Source organism: Strix aluco, chromosome 1, assembly GCF_031877795.1.
Source record: "Strix aluco isolate bStrAlu1 chromosome 1, bStrAlu1.hap1, whole genome shotgun sequence".
NCBI classification, from domain to species: domain Eukaryota; kingdom Metazoa; phylum Chordata; class Aves; order Strigiformes; family Strigidae; genus Strix; species Strix aluco.
This window is the reverse complement of record NC_133931.1, coordinates 22,700,190-22,720,795: the sequence shown is the minus strand read 5'-3', so window position 1 is coordinate 22,720,795 and position 20,606 is coordinate 22,700,190. Positions and strand designations below refer to the sequence as shown.

At 37.1% G+C, this 20,606-nt stretch overlaps 1 protein-coding gene across 15 annotated transcripts in view; it reads right to left on the bottom strand.

Annotated features, from left to right (window-relative positions):
* Positions 1-20,606, bottom strand: part of UBR5 (ubiquitin protein ligase E3 component n-recognin 5) — a 90,366-nt gene that overhangs the window by 59,292 nt on the left and 10,468 nt on the right. For 13 of the 15 annotated variants that reach the window (XM_074814411.1, XM_074814437.1, XM_074814457.1 and 10 more), the window contains exons 2-7: positions 11,708-11,752; positions 11,136-11,217; positions 10,885-10,961; positions 9,940-10,059; positions 6,672-6,861; positions 4,337-4,496 (exon numbers count right to left, since the gene is read on the bottom strand). In XM_074814411.1, coding sequence (XP_074670512.1) covers positions 4,337-4,496; positions 6,672-6,861; positions 9,940-10,059; positions 10,885-10,961; positions 11,136-11,217; positions 11,708-11,752 — 674 coding nt within the window. The remainder of the gene's footprint in view (positions 1-4,336; positions 4,497-6,671; positions 6,862-9,939; positions 10,060-10,884; positions 10,962-11,135; positions 11,218-11,707; positions 11,753-20,606) is intronic. The other 2 variants (XM_074814421.1, XM_074814511.1) reach the window with 2 other exon arrangements.

Genomic DNA, 20,606 nt, shown 5'->3' with positions numbered 1-20,606 from the left:
TCCAAGAAGGAAAGTAAAAATTCAAGCCATCAGATTTAAGAATCAAAACTATGTGGGTTTTGACTAAATGTGCATTAAGACAAGTGAGGAAATGAATGCTTTTCTTACCCTCTTATTTCAGCTTCAAATAAGATTTTAATTTTCTTCCAATATTTCTGCAAGAGATCCCCCTTCTTCCATTTTCTATACCAGCAAACAAAGGTGCTAAAACCAGTAGGGATAGGAGCCAAATCCACTCCCCTTCAAATATCACTGGAATTTTTTTAGTGCTGTGAAAACAAATACTGCAGGCTACATCCAGTTTAAGAAGTCAGGGAAAAAAACATCCTCTATAGCTTTTATTTTCCTGCCCTTCAGAAAAATCCCATGGGATGGTATCATTCATTTCTTGTGCCATGTTAGACCAGAATCAGATTGCACCCTTCACATGTAGATGTGATAATTCTGATCAACCTATTTTGGTAAGAAAGTGCCTATGATTCTCTAGTAAATACCATTGAAAACTGGAAGGAAAAGGATATCAAGTGCAGAAGAAATAAATAAAAAAAAAAAACCAACCAAATAAAACCCCCAAAAAACCACCACCCCAAAGAAAAACCAATAAAAAACCAAGTTTCAGTATGCACATAAGCAGCAATTCAAGTATTAAGAAAATTTATTTTCAATAGCTCCACACATAGCGTTATCACTGGATTCATTAACTGAAGGCATTGCCTAGATCAATTCCAATCTCAAGTTCAGCTTGCATTAAACCTTATCCCTTAAGGGGGCAATCATAAGTTCTCTCCCCTCTTCTCAGCTGCATATTTTTATGAAAAATTCAAGAATTCAATGTCTTCGGTATCTCCTCCTCTTTCAAGTTTGGATTGAATTGGCAAAACTGTGACAGCAAAGGGAGAGAAACATGTATTTTCGTTTCCTAGGAAACCAGACTCAAACAGAACTCCAGAACTCATTTCTTGATAAGATATATTTATTCAAAACATTACCTAACCTGAAGTTCATCTTAAAAAAAAAAAAAAAAAAAACAAACAAACCAAACCAGCAAAGAAAACCAAACCACACCAACAAAACCACAGAAAAAACCATACATCTAATTGTTTTCCCCAAAAGTAAGATCCTACACTATTGCTCTGGCTCCCATCTCTCCTCATTGCAAGTAAGTACTGCTGCAATACAGCCTGTCTCTCTTCTCTCCTTTTAATAAAAAAAATTAAAAAAGGATTTTTAAACAAACTAATCTCAATTCCAAAATCCAAAGTGATCTAGATTTTGCCAAACCTAGGTTTCATAAGTTCCACTAGAGAGAACCCACTACATCATGCTGAAGTTACTGAGCAAACATGCACACATCTGAACTATACCAACAACAAAATATTTTAACTTCTACAGAATCTCTATACAGAAGATTAACAGAACATAAAGCCTAGAAGCAGCCTCTAATACAACTTGACACGTGTTGGAAAATCTAGATACCTTCAAGTCTTTTCCATGCTAAATGATCTTGTTCTATGCAGTTTTTACCTTGACTTTTCCTTATGCACTTGTTAAGTATCAAATTAACCCATATTCCTGTCTGGTAACTATCATAAAATAAACAGGACTAGATTAGTCAAAATCAAAGTACATAAGGGTCCAAAAATAAATATTTGAGATTGAAGAAATATTGAAGGCAATCTGTACAGAAAAGAAGTTCTGCTCTTCCCTTAAGACATTTTGAAGAATTCACGAAGAACTGAGACATGGTTTTGTTACCTTAAAAAAAATTCAGATGCATAACCTTTAAAAATACTAACTGGAATTATCACAATTGATGTATTAATGAAATTATGAGGTATTAAACAACAATTTATTAATTTCACAGTAGTTGGCAAGTATCATAGCCTTTTTTTTTTTTTATTTTTTAAAATCAACTGTAAATTACACCTAGTATCTAAAAAAAAAAAATCTTCTGTCTTGGAAGGCTTAGAGGAGAAACCCTGAAATTTAAGGGTCACAAAGCAACCAGTCATGCGGAAGAGAGAAAGTAAAAATTAGCATATGCTTTTAATCAAAATGCAAGAGCCTCAAAAGTCCTAGGGCAAATGCAAGTCTCATTATTTGCGCTTTTTTGTGCTTGGAAGGAACAAAATCAAAAAGCTTTAAAGCATAATTTGACATAATTTTAGAAAAGAAGTAGTTGTTCATCTTTCTGAATAATTTATAAAAACCTAAGAATTGAATACATATAGCATTTATCAGTTATCTACAGTTGTCTTTTATGAATTCTGATGTTACACTTCCAAAAGAGCATCCAGAGGCGAGATGACAAGTGAAAGCAAGAAGAGTGCAAAGTTCCTAGAGCAAAAGACTTAAAAAAACGTAGTTCTACAGAGTTCTGAAGGACAGAACGTTGGTATTTTTCCAGAGAGATGTAGGCAAGCTGGCCTATAGCTCTAGCCATCAGGTTTTCCTGAAAACTAGCCTGCATGGTTATGTGACACAAGTGAGGACTGGTAATTTGTATGATTTAACATACCAACAGTAGAGTCATTGCAGCACTGACTAGAGTTCAGCTAGACTTCTCCTACTGTTTTTATCACATTCAGGTATCAAATTAATTCATTTCTGTGCAACAAACTTATTTTTGCCCATAAAACTGAAATAACTTAAGACAGAGAAGACATAGCATGTTCTACTGTTCTACAAATTGCGAATTACATCTTTTAAGACTGGAGTTAAGACAATATCAAGTTTAATTTCAGTTGTCATTTCCACTTTTCCCACAAGAACTGGGAAAGAGTTAACCCAGCTTCTCTGCAGGGTAAAAGAAAAAAGGGAAAAAAATATATTATTAGGAGGTTGCAATCCCTTATAGGAAAGATTAATCTAAACAGGGGTGATACTTCAAAAATTAAGCCAAGGTCAACATTGTTTTCTGGACAACTAGCAAGGACAGTGAAACTCCGCATACTAATTTAACCTATCTCAAATACAAAAGACTCACAGACTGTAGCGCAGGCACCTTCAAATGAAAGTTACCAGTCACAGCTTGTCAGACAGTCCCTATTAACTGATCCTTATGATCTCAAAAGGTACTAAGAGAATAGTCAATGCTGTAGAAAGCTGGTTAGTATGGTTAAAAGGAACTTCTACTGTAAATGGTTACTAACAATGATTTATCTTCTGAAGGTCGGTTCTGGAGAAATGAATTCAGGTAAGCTTAGAGTAAGAACTGCTTTGAATACCTGGAAAGAGTTAGGAGAATTTACTTCCTCCAATGCATCTGTCTAATGCTATTAAGTTGATCACTAAAAAAACAAGACTCAAATTAAAGATTTTTCACCAGAGGATTCTTGATTCTACAGCAAAATAAAGAAGCTTGACAGATGCAACTAAAACTAGAAGAGGCAAAATGAAATACAAAGCCTTTGCTACAGAACAAAAAAAACCCTCTGTCTAATCATATGATTGACAAGATAAAGATGGAGGAAGCCCATGAACCTTCCTGGTGAACCAGATGAGCAGAAAAAAAAAACACTTATTAGAAAAATATCAAAACGTCATTTTGACACACAGAAAGAAAAGCTAATATGTAGTCAGAGTTTAGATGTATTCTTTTCATGCAGTGCACCTAACACAAACATTAGATTTGGCTGCTATGTTTTCAAATATGTTTACTCAGCAAGAAAAGATTACCTAAATTATTTAGCCAATGCAAAAGAAGACTCAGAGTCTTTTATAAAAAGCAATTGTATGGGACAGACAATATTTCAAAAATAGCTGGACTTCAATTACAGCATTTTACCGGTATAACCGGAATACTACAGCATTTATGAGGGGAACTTGAGATGAAGAATAAATTCTCAATCTAACTGTAACAACTATAAGCTGTTTTGCCCTCACTTGAGGCATTTTGATTAAAAAAGCTGTATAATTTTTGCTCTAAAAACTGCTGTATCTTGAGAATATATGTTAGTAGTAAAAAACATGCAAGTCACTAGAAGGTTTTAGAATTAGCTTTTATGAGCAAGCCACACAGCAGTCTCAGCATCTCGTTGAGCAGCAAAATACAGATGTAAGTAATGCTGATGTTACAAAGCCTGGGATCCTAAAAAAAAAAAAATATAACTTCCATGTTACCCACAAACAGGGTCAACAGTTATTCTTCAATACCTAACCTAATCCCTCAAGACATCCAGTGCATCTTTTTTTGCGCATCTTTAGACTTTGCTCCTATAAGCAAGGACTGTCTTCGCTGCATACCTTGCACAGCACGGAGCACGCTGTCAGTGCTTAAATACAGAAAAATAAGAACACATTGGCATTTTCTTATCAAAAGTTGTAGGATACAAACCTCCAGGAAGATAAGATTCACTTGCTGTGTCATCCCCATCATCTCCATCTTCATCATCACGACTCAACAAATTATTTACAGCAAGGTTTACATCAAGATTTGTTCGCTGGAGTTCCCGAATAATAATACTTCTGGACTTTCCTTGTAAAACAACTTGTGCCTGAAAAGCAGAGTATAATTGGTTGCTGGTCATTCTCAGCTCACCAACCCCCATTTGTAAGAAAAGAATGCTTAATTGTAAAAGAAGTCTAATAAAAAACAAAAGTCAATCACAGTACATACAAAGGCTCACATAGATTTTTCACCGTATCTTGTACCAGACAGTCAACCTTCTCTCAGTTCAAGTTAGACCACCGAATTCCAACTTTGGTGCTGAATTTCCTAACGTAATCTTAGAATCTACTCTTTGAAATGTTTAATGCAGTAAAGGATAAGCAAAATCTGGTTTTGAGAATGTTCTGTATGTTTCTATAAAAGTATTTAAACTTACTATGTCAATCAACAGAGTTATGCAATCAACTGTTGTTCCAAAACTACAACTCAATCCCTGTCTTTTTAACACTGTTTTCTCTTTCCACCACCCTTCAATATGTAACCACCTTACTTCCTCTGTTTTTCTCATCATTCTGTTTCTAAAGGTTTATCTTCAGCAGTTCCTGCAACATTTAGGTTTTTATTAGCAAAGTGCAAACGCAGAAAAAACCTTCCAAATGTTAAACTGATGCAATGAATTTACATAAACCAGAATCATACTGCTCTATTTCACTAACCCTAGGACTCAAGAGCATTTTGTTTTTCCAGGCAGACTACCCTCTACTGAATGCCAGAGAAGATGACAGAATTCTGGAAGATCACAAACTGTGTGAAGAAGGTAAGAATCCAGTACTGAATGTTTCCCTAACACAGTAAAAATGAGGCACTAAATAAAATTGTCTGTTGACAAGCAAAAAAAGGGACATTTTAACAGCACTCAGAAGGTAAACTTTTTGTCATAAAATTCTATGCCAGAAGTTCACAGATTTTCGAGACACAGTAGAATCTATGTTATATAGACCAGCTGTGAAGATCTTTCCCATCAGTCTGCTTTAGAGTTACCCCAAAAATGTTTTAGACACCTTCTGTTTTAAAGATAGACAAAGTATGCTATTTAAAAAAAAAAAAAAAAAAAGATCACAGCAAGGGAAGCAAAGTTACGACCTAACCAACAAACCATACATTAGATTATAGAATGGAACTGTCTGGACCAAAGAATATTAGTCTGTTTTTCTACTTCATGTAAGGTATCAAGGATATCAGTAGACACTCTCAAAAAAAAACCTGGAGATGAATAACGAAATTAAAAAACCCCACCACTCCACAGCTGAAAGAGATCACTGGAGGTCATCTAACCAAACCACCTCCTGAAAGCAGGGCTAACTTCGGAGTAACCAACACTTCCAGTATCTTGCCTCTGTAAAGGCAGAAGCTCCCAGCTTTTACTGGATTTCAAATTCAAAAAGAGAACTAGAAGTCAGTCTGCCACTGGTGTGTCTGTAGGTACCTTGCCCACTAGCTCCTATCCTGTGCCAGTCATGCTATAAGCCACACAAAGCATGCAAGCAGATTATCTTTGGCCTAGCAACTAACATCTGTATTCCAAATGTAGACCAGCAACTTGTTTTGAACCAAGAATTAAAATGCATTAACTAGTCACATATTTTGAATGCATTCTTTTCTTCAAACATGGAGAAAAATGTTTTAACAAACTCCACTTAATCATGCAACGCAAAGTCTGTCAGCTTATTCAGGCTTTAGCACATTAAGAGGTAAAAGCAGAGCAATTTATACTCAACATTCATCAGTTACATTTATTAAAAATTAAGTAGAGGTGTCCATGAAGAAAAATTATTAGTATTTTAAAGAGATTGTTTAATGTCTTATTTAAATCTAAAATGGATCACTCCTTTTATCAAACAAGGAAAAAAAAAGCCTGCCCCCCCTTCCTTATACTCCTTCAAGAAACCTAAATTTATTAGCTACACACTTCATTTGATTCTCAAGTATTTTATTTTCTCACTACATCTTCCATCTGCAAATAAACAATGCATGACATTCCTCATCCAGATTAAACACATACCTTGGAAGTTTGGGAAACAAAAATTCTAGAATCCAAAAAAAGTCTATCACTCACACTACACATTTAAGAATAAAGCAATACAGCTAGAGAAAGTCAATCTTTTCAATTATATGCCATTACTCCTTGAAGAAAATGCACTACTATTACAACACACTCCTGTTCACATGCTATAAGAAGCTCTCCAGGTTTTTGGCAACCAGCAGCTTCTAGCTCACATACCTGTGAAATGAGTTCCTCTGGAATGACTGATGCTGGAATCACTGGTTGTGGCTGACTCCCCAGCAGTCCAGATCCTCTATCACGTCCTGTGCGTATAACTCTGGTCTGCCTTCGAGAATCTCGAGCTCCAGCAGATGATCTACCAGAAGATCCTCCTCCACTTCCACCAACCCCCGAACTCCAGCGACTTCTAGAAGATTTAGATTATAATTTTTTTTGTTTTTTAATATAGCAGCATACTTTGGGGACTACATCAAGAAGTCAGTCTTCAGTTTTATTACTAACTTGTAGACAGTCTCTGAAAAATACCGCAGATTGACTTCATAGACAAACACTATGAAAGCATCTCTCAAAACTAGTAAGATCAAGAGCACCAGGCAATTAATAAAGTTCTGAATTACACACAAGAAATATAAAACAGGACTCCAATGGGAGGTTGCACTCCTTCCTACTTACATAGTTGTGTGGATATATACATTAATACATGCACGCACCAATTCCCAGTTTCTAAAAGCAACAGTATCAGCAGCATAACATCTAACACTCAGCTGTTAACTTCCTACTATAAAAGCACATATGCAGCAGTTTCATGGCCAGCAGACTGTTTGACAGAAGGTCACTATATTCAGATGGGTCTTCTAAAACTTCTGAGACTTGATTTACATTAAGAAATTGCTTAACATTACACTGGAAAATCAAGTAATCTTCTTTACTGCAAAAGAAATTTTACACTAGACAGTTCTCTGATCCTCATGGATGGTTTTCAAAAGAGATACTACTCTAGTCTGGACCTGTTTGCGTTGGAGAAACCAACATCAACTGTACACATTGCTAAAACATGCCTAAACTGACTGAACAGTTTTTTCGTTTCTAAGAGTCAGGATCAAAACAAGGGAAATAAAAGGCAGTGATGTGCAGAAATAGACAACTCACCATCATTACAGCTTCCCACTAATCTTAACACCATAGAACTGTGTCAACTCTGAATCTGTTCTGGACATAAGACTAGACACTCTGTTGTCAAGAAAGGCCAAAAGACTAGTTTGCTCTCAAGGTTAACTAAACTTTGTTGTTCAAATCCACCTTAAAGGATATTGGATATGGTATTATTGCTCTGTAATAACCAGTATCAGCAGAACTTCCCTGCTCTCAACCACTCTAATCCTCAATCTCCTTTCAAGAAAAACATTTAAAATAAGAAAAAAAAGTTATGTTCTCTAAACAGTATCTAATAAACTCACCTTAAAAGTATACCACATGTAGCTATAAAAGCTAACTGAGAACACTTGTCTTACATTTTATCGCTTAAGTTGAATACTAACATCCTTCTCTTTTTTTGTTTTTGGTTTTTTTTTAACTCCTGACAAGACCATGCAATCACAGAATAACTCAAGTATCTCCCCAAGACGAGGCCCTGTCACAGACATCTACATTTCCAGGATTCTAGCCAGCGACCACACAGAGAGTGACAAGACAAAAAGCAATTCAGCAATGGCTTTAGGAAAAGTCTTGTCTCATGACTTAGAGAACTCTTAAAAAAAAAAAGATACTACTGAAAATGGAAAATACCCAAAACCAAACCAAAGAAGAATGTGACATTTTAAATAAAACAAGCCAGTTAATCTGTTTCTAAAGGTGGGAAGGGGGCTGAGGGGAAGTCAAATTCTTCCTACACAACATTCTCAATTCAACTCTCAGGAGGTAAGATGTGGGTTTAAAGAAAAGGTTACATATTAGATTTTAATACTTAGTACATATGCATTTTCTACTTTAAGTTATAAACTATCAATGACAGACTTAAGACATCTAACAGTTAAAACCATCTATATGCATATAATAATTCAAATATTCCAAGTGTGTCCTAAATTGGTCCTGTTATAGAGAAAATAAAAAAAATCGTAAGGACACAGCTATTCCTGTTAAAGCTGTCTAAACCTAGAATAAATATTAATGCAGAATGGAAATCTTTCTGCTCATTTCTGCTCACCTACTAGTTTTCCACATCTCTCCATTTCCCACTAGCATGCTACCAATTTTTCCAAATTCAGTGATCTAATCTAAGGGCTCCAGTTTGAATGGTTTTAGACTCAGTTTATTAAATAAAGTATTCCCTTCATTTAATAGAGCAGTTATAGTGACTATTGCTACTCTACTAGTTTACAATACCTAGTTCTGAAAAATGCAAGGGAAAAAATGAGGAACTCTTCAGGCTTGGTCTCCTAAGCATATAGCTTCAAACAATTTTAACTGGTTATGCTCAGGTAAAACTAACAAGGAAAATAAAGCCTTACGCTTTCCACAGTAAGTTTTTTAACATGACAATACCAGTTTGCCTTTAAAGTTTAATCCATGGATTTTAGGTTCAGATGCACAAAGTTTTCACAAAAAGTTGGGGGGGTATAAGGGCATAGGTTATCTTTCATGCAACTAAACCCCAGATTAAATTATCTTACTTGGTAACATAAACAACAAATTCACTTTGTGGAAAAGATGTAGTTCCTCCCTCTTAACAAATCATTCACATGCAGAATCCACAGTTTGTAAATGCAATTCTCCTTACTACAGTTAATAACCTTAGAAAGCAGCACTGTTCAACATGTCTTACAAAAGCATATAATGAAGATTTCACTGCGATTATGTGATGAAGATTAATTTACATTGCTATATAAAGGGACACCATCAATTTTAAAGCTAATGATAAAAAAACCAACCTGTATAGTACATAGTATATAGTACAATTTTAAAGGTTCTGAGCAACATACCTTTTCCCAATGTTTCCTCTCCATTACTATATATAAGACCCCAACTAACAAAACACTGCTCATTACTTGGGGAAGGAATGAGGAAGGTACAATAAAACTGAGCACACAAAGGTCTGCAAACATAGATAATGAAGATTTTTCCTGCATAAATGCACTCACTTTACTTTATGCTGCTAGCCTATCAGGGTTTAAATTGATAGTGTCCCTCTAAAAAACTGGTTTTCAAAACCAAGGAACTAAAAAATGTTAAAAAAAAGAGAACACAGCCAAAACCAAGTTATTCTTCACACATATATGAAGAACGCTCCATATCCTAGGTACTGAAGGGTCACTTGCATATCTGTTATTTTAACCAAGTCAATAAATTATTTTTTTTATACCCTACCTACACAACTGCTGTAATTATACGTTCCCTTATACATACTGCATACAACTTATATATGTGTATACACATATACTCAAATATGGAACAAACAGATTGCAGCCTCAATCCTATCAAAACTTACCCAAGGGTGTTGCCTGCCAGTCTGCCCAGAGTTTCAGAACCAGACAGAAACCATGGGGAGTCACTAGTCCTGCCTGGCCTGGATGTCCTTCCTGCCCCTGAGCCACTGCTCAACTTTGAACTGAAAGTAAAAGATGGTAAATCAGTCACAAAACAATCCCAAATGGGTTAAGAACAAAACCTGGAATCCCAGGTCTAAATTCTCAGGGACTTAGTCTGGTAACATACCAGCTTAAGCAACACCCTTGGGGAATATTCCAAACTAATCTAACTGTATATTAAAAGGTACACTGGAAAAAGAAAGTGGAAAGCATGCCTAACAGATCTTATGTACATTGGCAATCCATAACAGCACAGTTGCAAATACATATTATACTAATTAGTGATTTGAGTTAGCCACTGCGCTAAGTTTTCAGTTAGCGTATATGTACAAATTGTAACCAGGTGTTCTATCCATAAACCTGAGCCTGAGTATGCTACTTCGGTATTAAGAAGTGGTTTACATTCAAATATGAGCCATTAAATACTCCTATTAAGGGGGACTTACCTGGACTGAAGACAACAGGTCTAGAAAGATCTAGAGTGTAGAGGCTCTCCAGATGGGACCACTTTCAGAGTGGATTCTACATGAAGCTTAACAATTTAATACAGTTTCTTTCATAAGGATTATTTTTGGAGGGGTTTGTTTCTTGAAGTTAAAAGATCCTGTCTCACTTCTTTTAGAATCACATCTACTATTTATTCCTACACCAGTTTGTCAAGCTAGGCTGTTTGGCTGCATCACCATAACCATTATGTATCTACTCAAAGTACCCATTCCAAAGGCAATCTACTTTAAAAAAAAAAAAAAAAACCAACAAAAAAAACAAAACAAAAAACAAACCAGCAGCCAAGCTGCTTATCCAGTTCTAAAGAATGACGTAATATGAAGAAAAGTGTTTCTTACCCATCATTATTATCAGGTTTACCCAATTCCAATCTGTCTGGTTGAACTGAAAAACCAATCCTGCAGACTCTACCATCCTATATTTAAAACAAGAAAACCAAGTGTCCAAAATTGAAATGTAAAGCAAGTCACAGAAAAATACAAAGACAAGTCTTCAGTTACTGAAGAATGTAAATCAATTTGATGTTAGAAGAATTAATTTTAACTGTATGTTTTCAAGTTTGTTATCTGAGCAGATTTGAGTAATTTACCTCAAGAAGAAATGCAGCATGATTTGGTCCCACCACACACTGTTTAATAGTGGCCTGTTCCAATACATTCAAAGGGGGGTGGCTGAAAACAAAAAGTGAGCATGTATAACATTTTTCAATTTTTAAAGTCTGAAAAAAAAGTAAAAAAACCAAGTGGTATATGGAAGGAAAAATGTGCAGGGACAGTTACCTATATAAAAACATTCAAGAATGACTAAACATGTGAATTAGTTGAAGCAACTATGATATATTTTTGGTCATTAAGCACAGAAAATGCAGAACAAAACCTTAAAAAGCAGGAAGAGTTTTCATTTAATCTGATGAGCATTAAACAACAGGAGTTATACCAAATTAAGGAGTCATTTTGTAAGGAGGGTATTTAATAATACAATTTATCATAACTAAAAACCTAACATTAGGTTTTTAACTAACTAAAAACCTAACAACCTAACTTTAGTATTAGTAGTATTAAGGCTTTCTAAGGCTATATCTACAGTACAATCATTTGCTTGTTGCTGTTAGAAAAATTTTACTTTCCTAAACAATTTACAGCAGCGTGTAATATGCCTTACCTGTTTAAATTATATTTGTTCAGCTTCTCTGAAACTTCCCTTAATCTGAAACAAAAAGAAATGAAGCTGTTGTTTGAAAGACATCCTCCACAGTACATAACATCCACTTAAGCAGAATATTTATGACATTATGGGAACAACTTACCACCACATCTAATGAAGCTTGATATAAATACTACTTGATGTTGGGAGTCTGTGTGAGAATGGGTTGGTATTCAGCTTCAAATCAGGTTTTTGTTTTGGAGGGTTTTTTGCTTTAGAGTTTTACACTTCTGCCTACTGTCTTGCTACAAAACCCATGTTTTCTTGCATTTCTATCTGTTTTGCAAGTCACTATCAAAATGTACTACTACTGCCTTGTTACCACCATTTACAACTTTACACACAAAATAAGCAGATGAAGCAATGAGCATCCTTATATAAGCTTGAATACCGTATCCCAGAGCAGACAGAATTATCATCTTCTAGGAAATCCAAGTACATGGCACATCAGAGCCAAAAATATGACAGTAAATTCCCCAAACCGGAAGAGACAGAAAAACAAATGGACAAAAGCCAGCATCAAAAGGGAGGAACAACAAACTTTGACTACTGGAAGAAACAATCCAGACACCTTTACTAAAAGGGAAAGAATGTTTCCAAAAGTACTTCCATCTCACTTTCATGGCACCTCACTAAATAGAAGATCAGAACCCAAAAAAAAGGCCAACACACAGACCACTCCTGCTTAGAGGGGGTATGGTGTCCAGAAGTGGAAACCAACACAGTAATTTCTAAGGTCATTTCTAATCCACTTAGAAAAGATCCTCTTCAAGCAGCAAAGATACTCTTGTAATATCAGGTAGGTGTTCCAGGTAAAACTTGATCTCCTTTCTTCCCAAAGATGACAAGTGATCTGAAAAAGCCCCTAAATAGCTTCCATTTTTAGTTAGAATATTCACATTATATTAAGATATAAAACCAAGATGACTCCTGTAAAAATAATGCAAGGTCTTCCTAATTAAGAAAAAAAAAATCCCACCTTTGGTACAATGTTCATCCTAGTATTCCACAAATGTCCTTTCTAATCAGCAACAGCTTTCTAAACCTAACAAAAAGACATGAACACCAGCACTGTTTTCCTCTGTCTGAAACCCTTTCTTTTTACTTGCTTCACTTCAGTTTCTACACACAGACTGATATGGACAGACTTCAGTTACTTGCAAACCCTGAGCATGAGAAGAATACAGATTAGAGGTCCAAACAGCCAAGTCCTAACGTTATCAACAGTGTTTAAAGCACTTGTCCTGAAAGAAAAAAAAAAAAAAAAAAAAAAAGAAAAAAGATGTATGTCTGTTTGAGAAACAATTTATACTGATAGAACTAACTTTCAAGCACAAGAAGAAAGGAGCACAGTGAAAGGACAGCAGGAAGGAAGTGAACGTGCTTAGAATTGCCTTTTGCTACCCAAGTCAAGCTGCTGGTTTGTAAGCAGGCAATTTCACACTCCCGATTTCTAGTCACAACTATTTCACACAGGCCAAGAGTACACACATAGATAAGGTTTCGAAGACAACCCACAAAAGGGAAAGAGAGAACACAAACTTCACATACAATCTGTGTGAAAGGTACCCCACAAGAGTGAACTACCATGTGAGAATGTGGAATGAACCCCGAAGATGAATGGTATACACTCCACAGCTTACTGTACCGTTTTATAAAGCAAGCAGGGATCTGCTCCATAATATATGATGGTTAAACATGCCTGAAGTTCCATGTCTTAAGTATCTCACCTAACAGTTTCCCACAGGATTCCTGAGCCATTTTCCATTATCATTTCTCCTCTTGGCAAGCATGAGTAATAATTACAGAATAGGAAAACCTACCCTTAAGTTCACTGCACTGCCTATATGAAAAGCTGATGGCAAATAAAGTAGCACTTTACTGGAGATGGTTACTAGACTAGTCTATGAGCACCATTCAGAGCTTCCTTATCTGAGCTTTGTGTTACAAAACCTAAGCACTACCAAAGAAATAGACATTTTTCAATTTGTAAAAAATCATCATAATCCTTTTTTATTTGTAAAAAAAAATAATGACATGATAGGGAAGAAATACACACGGAAAGCAAAGACTTGCATACTCAGTGAATCTATTAGTAACACCAATCTCAAGAGAGTAGGACTACCTGCAACAAGCATAGGTCAAAAGAGATCTAACATTATTGAAAAGAGGCTGCTGTCAACATTTAACGGGAAGAAGCAGAGAAGGATATAAGCAACAATGCTGAAAGTACTAAACTCTCCTACAGAAGGAGAAAAAAAAAAAGTAAAAATTATCTCACCCCCGACCATCTTGTGTACAACTGCTGTAATAGCAAAATTATCAAGTACTGCCTAATAAGCGTAGATATCCATGAGGATTTGATGCAGAACACCACCAAGTGAAAAAGGAGTAGTTCCCCAGCGCCTCATCCCTGGTGGGCTGCTGGTTTCACCTCCACTGCTCCCCCCTCCTTGGGCTGCCACCAGCATTCGTGTGAATGCCAGTCACAAAACTAAACCAGCAGAAAAACAAGAATAAAGCAGAAAGATATGTTTACATATTCTGTATGGAGAATACGTTTGTGCAAATAAAAACTGTAAATAATTTCACAAAAACATTTCCTGCAGCAATCTAAGCCTTTCTACTTGCACAGTTACATGGTACTGTACTACCAACCCTCTGAATATAAAACGCATATTCAAGATCATGTTAAATTTAACAATACAATTCAATAATTTCAGTTGATGGTGCACTGGAGGAAAAGGCACAGGCAGAGATGATTTAATCAATTCTCGCATCAAGCAAGGTCAAGACTTCCACTGAGACATTTCTGTGGTAAAATGAATCTCTGATATGATAGGCTGGACAGGCTAAACTTTGAAAAATTCTCATTAAAAGGCAATTAAACTATTTTCAAGGACAAAGTTAGAAGCAACAGGCATTTTGCTCACAAACAGATTTTTTCAGAAATGTGCTAGCTTGCCACGCTTGTAGACAAAAAGTTGTGATGATGGCTCCTGTGTTAAGACATACATTCTTTAAATATCCCTATGAAAATTCATCCAAAAACAGTCATGAGGAAAAGAAAAAGTAGGTTTGTCCAAGTCAAGTAGTGACTGCTTCAATTTTAAGTTTTGCAGCTACAATTTCTAGCCTTTCCAAACTGATCAGAATAGAAGGGAATTACGCTCACACTAAGCAACCAAAGAGGCTCCAGGTCAGGACTACAGGAGCTCAGCCTTCACAAGTGATGCTTCATCACAAGATATTACTTCTCTCAAAGTACATTTCTATTTCCAGATAAGTTTATCTGAGGACCCATCCTTCCACATCTTGCTTATAAAACCAAGTTAAGCTCAAAAATGCAAGAGCTACAGAGAAACTCCATTTCAAAATACTACGAATTTTATAGAAAAACTGGACTTCAATACATTTTAAAGTAACTTCTATAATATGTGTTCACTATGCTCAGTTGCCTGCAGCAGTCCATCAGCAGCAGTCCTACCTTGTCAGTCATCCTGCAGGAATATTCATCCTTCTCAAGTATTTTCATCATGCCAGGAACAGTTCACAAACAAACCATAAGACATAAGCAGAATTTTCTTACTGTTACAAGGTTTTAGAATAGTTCAATGAATGTATGCTCATCCTTCTCCCTACGTGTTAGAAAACTAACCGTTACAAAAATAAAAATAAAAAACCACCCCCCATCTACATCATCTACACTCAGTGAACATCTGCAAGACCTTCTCAAGCAGGCAAGTAACATGAAAAGCACAGAGCACTGTAAATAGAAATCTCATGTAGCAAGATTTACATCATTTTCCCCTCAAAAACTTACTTGCTGTTGAACTGAAACAGCATTTACAGGTGCTAATTCCTAATCTGACATTTTGCAGCTTTGGTCAAATAACAGTACATCTAGCACATTTATTTATAAGTAGTAAAACAGTTTCTGCCGTCTCAGAGATTAGTTTCTGTAACAATATAAAGGAAGCTATTTTTCATTTTTCTCTGCGACTTTAGACTAAATTTTTAAATGTCAGCTAGGTCTTTAAAGAACACACAGTAAAAATCACTGAAATTAAGCAATCCAAACAAAGGATTTAACCACAGAGATGTGAAATAAAATGTTCTCATGCTGCATATCTTCAGTAGGAAGGAAGTCTTTCTGTACTTGGCACCTACAGAGTCCCAGACACAATAATGAAGATTCTCTTGGATTTTTCCTGAAGTTGCTCCTTTATAGCCTTAAAAAATTATTTGTACACTTTAACGTTAAAATATCAGGCAGGGGCCCTACCACAAGGGCTTTCCTCATTTCAGCACCACATGGTGATGTTAAGAGTTGCAGAGGAGGAAAAGGAAATGTACATTAAAAAAAAACCCAAAACAAACCGGCTTGCTATGATGAACAACTTCAAGTAGGGAAATTAAAACTAATTTAGCCCTGGTAGATTCTTCTAAGTGATCGGGCCTCTTTAAGACAACTTAATATGTCAGTGAAGTCTGTAAGGCAACAAACTTTCACGAGACACTCACACCAGAGCAGAAGGAAGTATACAAGAACAATATAACGCTTTTCTAAGGGAAGGTTAACAATAAGCAGATATCCAAGAGGGAAAAAAAACCTCAAGCACTGGAAAAGAGTATTGAGTAACATACCTATCAACACTTAAAAAGTAAATACAACCTTCACCTTCATCCCTCAGCTGAGACCCTGAAGCACTCCAAGCACAGTGAGCCGGACCCAAGGAGGCAGCTATGGGGCCAATTAACAAGCTTTAGCCCAGCAGAGCTGCACAGTCTCCAGATCAAAGCCCTCTCACACTTGCCTATCTTGAATCACGTGGAAATGAATTCCCGTGCCTGTCTGTCAGTGTCAGGAAAACAGAATCTCAGAAATGCAGAAAATGGACACCAATGAGAAGCTTAAGCAAACATGTTATCTTTGTTTCCTGATCCCAGGATGTCTTGCACACTGGATGCTGTCATTGATATAAAGTCACATCCAGCTACCTTCCATGTCATAACACAGCATACAAAAGGATCCTGCCCCCGACTGCCATGCCCTGGTTGCCATGTCAAATGTTAGAAAGCAGTTTCCGAAGAGGCAGCCTTCCACAGTTCCTGCACCAAACACCTTCCTCCTAATCGAATAAATGAAGAAATAGAGGTGAAAAACCTCTTTTCCACCCATGGGGAAAGGGTATGGAGGGGAAGGGGAGAAGATTAAAGTGTGCTTTAAGTATTAAGTCATTCTGGGCAGTAAGGGGAGAGCATCCATTAAAAAAAAAAAAAAAAAACCAAACTTAAAAGTACCACACAAAAGCAGGCAATAAGACTATCTGTCAAAAATATAAAGTAATGCATATAAGGAAAAAAAAAATCCCAAGCGCAAGTACGAAATGACAGCCTCCAAGGCAACCAGTACTACTCAGCAGCGGGGTGGGACCACATGTTCAAGACTATAATACACAGATGACTGAAACAAACAAGATGACAAAGAAAGTCATTGCTCCGCTCAGTAATCAGGTGTACCACGGCTTACACCATGTCCTCTCTCCATTCCAAGAAATATAAATTAGGACTCTACAGTTATTACATACTAAACCAACACCTACTTCTCAGGAAATCCCTGAGCTGCAAATTCTTAGAAGCTGGAAAAGCATCACTGTGTGTTTGCCTTATTCTAACACTCTTCTCCTGACATCTAGCACTGGTCACTGCCACAAACAGGAGGAAAACAAGACGGACCTCTTGTCTGACTGTAACAGCTATTCTTATGTTTCATGGCACCAACCAACATGAGTTTACAGAACATGGCTCCCAAACTTTATTTTCTGTTTTGTAAGACTGACAGTTTGCTTGATAAAGGTAGTTCTGACCATTTAATAGTCCTCTCTGGAGCAATGGTAACACACTGTGCTGAATCAGTAAGCTATAGTAGAAATCTAATACAGCAAACATCAAATAAATTAATCTCTTGAAAACAATTTTCTGCAATATCACTGAAAAGTCTTCAGATAATACAATGATTGCAGAAAGTAAATTCCCTTAAAGCAGATCATTATTATTTCATGATGTAGCAACACTGATATAGATAATGACCTATATCTAAAGTTAGCTATAAGCTAGCCCACAATAAGGTTAAAGCAGGACAAGAAAAATCAGCAAAGATAGGATAATGGCAATGACATCAGAAGGTTAAAGATACCCACCAATATCTAATATTCAGAATTAAACAGATAACTGCAGAGGCAAGTAAAATTACTTACCCCTCTTCTTCACCCTAGAGAGAACATAAGCATGTATTTCAGTTCTAGTTTTAAGAAAGCAAGGCAGATTTTGTATCACTCTACAGGAGAATGAGGGGAAAACAGTGGGTATTGTCTATCTGCAATAAGCCTTTTGACACCGTCTCCCATAAGATCCTCACAGAGAAGTTCATGAAGTATGGATGCACAAGCAGACGGTGAACTGAAAACTGGCTGAAGGGCTGGGCCCAGAGGGTGGTGGTCAGTAGCATGAAGTCTAGTTGGAGGCCAGTGACTAGTGGTGTACCCAGAGGTCAGTACCAGGTCCAGTCCTGTTCAATATCTTCATTAATGATCTGGATGAGGGGGCAGAGCACACCCTCAGCAAGCTTGCTGATGACACCAGACTGAGAGGAGTGGCTGATACGCCAGAGGGTCGTGCTGTCATCCAGAGCACAGCAACCTCACGACATTCAACAAGGGCAGGTGCAAATTCCTCTATTTGGGGAGGAACAACCCCATGCACCAGTACATGCTGGGGGCTGCCCAGCTGAAAAGCAGCTCTGCAGAAAAGGACCCAGGAGTCCCGGTGGACACCAGGTTGAACAGGAGCCAGCGCGTCTTACGGCAAAGAAGGCAAATGGTGTTCTGGGTTGCATTAGACAAGGTATTGCCAGCAGGCTGAGGGAGGTGATCCTTCCCTTTATTCAGCACTGGTGACACCACACCTGGAGTTCTGTGTCCAGTTCTGGGCCCCCCAGTTCAAGAGAGACATGGACATACCAGGGAGAGTCCAGCAAAAGGCCACACAGATGATTAAGGGACTGGAACATCTCTCAAATGAGGAAAGGCTGACAGAGCTAGGACTGTTCAACCTGGGGAAGAGAAGAGTCTGGGGGGATCTTATCAACATACATAAACACCTAAAGGGAGGGTGTAAAGATGACAGAGCCAGGCTCCTTCCAGTGGCACCCAGTGACAGGCACAAACTGAAACACAGAAGGTTCCCTCTGAACATCAGGAAACACTTTTTTACTGTGAGAGTGACCAAGCACTGGTTGGCCAGGGAGGTTGTGGAGTCTCCATTCTTGGAACTTATTCAAAAATCATCTGAATACGGTCCTGGGCAACCAGCTCTAGAGGGCCCTGCTTGAGCACATGTTGGACCAGATGACATCCACAGGTCCCTTCCAACCTCAGCCATCCTGTGATTCTGAGGGCTTTTTGCTTTCAGGATGTGATCGCACGTTTGACTTGGAGGCATGGCAACAGTGGCTTTTTGCCACTGAAAAGCTAGGAACTCGTGTTTTGCTACAGAAACCCTGTAAGGGCATTGGCTTAGAAAAAAGTTACACCAGGGAGTCAGGGAAGTGTCTGAGAAGTATTATTTAGACATTGAGTAAAAATATTGATGGGTACTAAAATATCCAGATGGAAGTACTCTGTTTCTCTAGCAGGAACATCAAGAGCAGGGGACAGCTTCCTATAGGACTTGTGAAATGCAGCATTAGGTTTGCAGAACTACCTGCCTGATTAACAATGAATTTCTAGGCTGGGTCATTGATTTCTTTAATTCAAAAATCTACTTCCATCCTTTCTTCAGATTTATCATTTAAGTGACACTGAAAAAATCACCTTCTGAATTTAAAAAAAAAAAAAACAACACCACACAACCAAAACCCCCAGTGCAAAGCACAGCCATAACCTAGCTCAAGAAGAATATGAAGTCAATCACACTTTTTAAATAAGCAAACACCCAATCCTAAAATAGCTATGACACAGCATGGCCCCGTTTCTGAAAAAAAAAAAAAAGTTGTAATGAAAAGTCTGAATATAAACAGAAAGAAATCATAAATGGTATGATCCTGACAGGTCTAACACATAGCAGTTACAGCAGACCTACGTATGTTATTTAGCACAATATCCAGAGGATTGGTTAGTGAAGTAGATTCACAGCTACAGGTTGCCTAAATGCCTAGTGGTGTTTCTGTGGAAAAAAGAAAAATACACGACAGGAGAATGAGTCAGCCTCAATCTGATGTTATTCTATGGCAGCAGACTTCCAAAACTATGGGTCACAGATTCAGGTAATACAAGACAGAAATCTTTTCTCTGGTGTAAAATGCATCAAATCACCACTCTGTGTTTCCAGAGTCTGTTCAACTGCACAAAGTCCTTGTAGCTGCAAAGAATTTCTGCTTAACACTTAGCAGAAGGCTATTTCTTCAGCCACATGGCCACTAAAAGCTAAACAATTGGATCAACTAACTCAGTTGGGTGCAAGTTCTGAATCTTAAAACAATGAAAGCTGTAAGCTATTTAGCTATCCATCATTTCAGTAAGTATATCCTTCCATGATAGTTAAAAGTGGATAACGGGAATTTAGAACGCCATGGATGCCTTCAAGGATACCTGAAAAATACTCACATGAAATAACATGAGCCAAGATTACTATGTTAAGCAACATATGAATGCTAGCTACCAAAATGTAGCTAGGAAGCTGTACACTTGTTTAACTAGAATGAGTGAAACTTAAAAGACCACATTTAGACAAAGTGGAAAAAAAAATCCCAATTTTTTACTGTCACAGCATTGCTGTGGTGATTCCACTAAAAAAA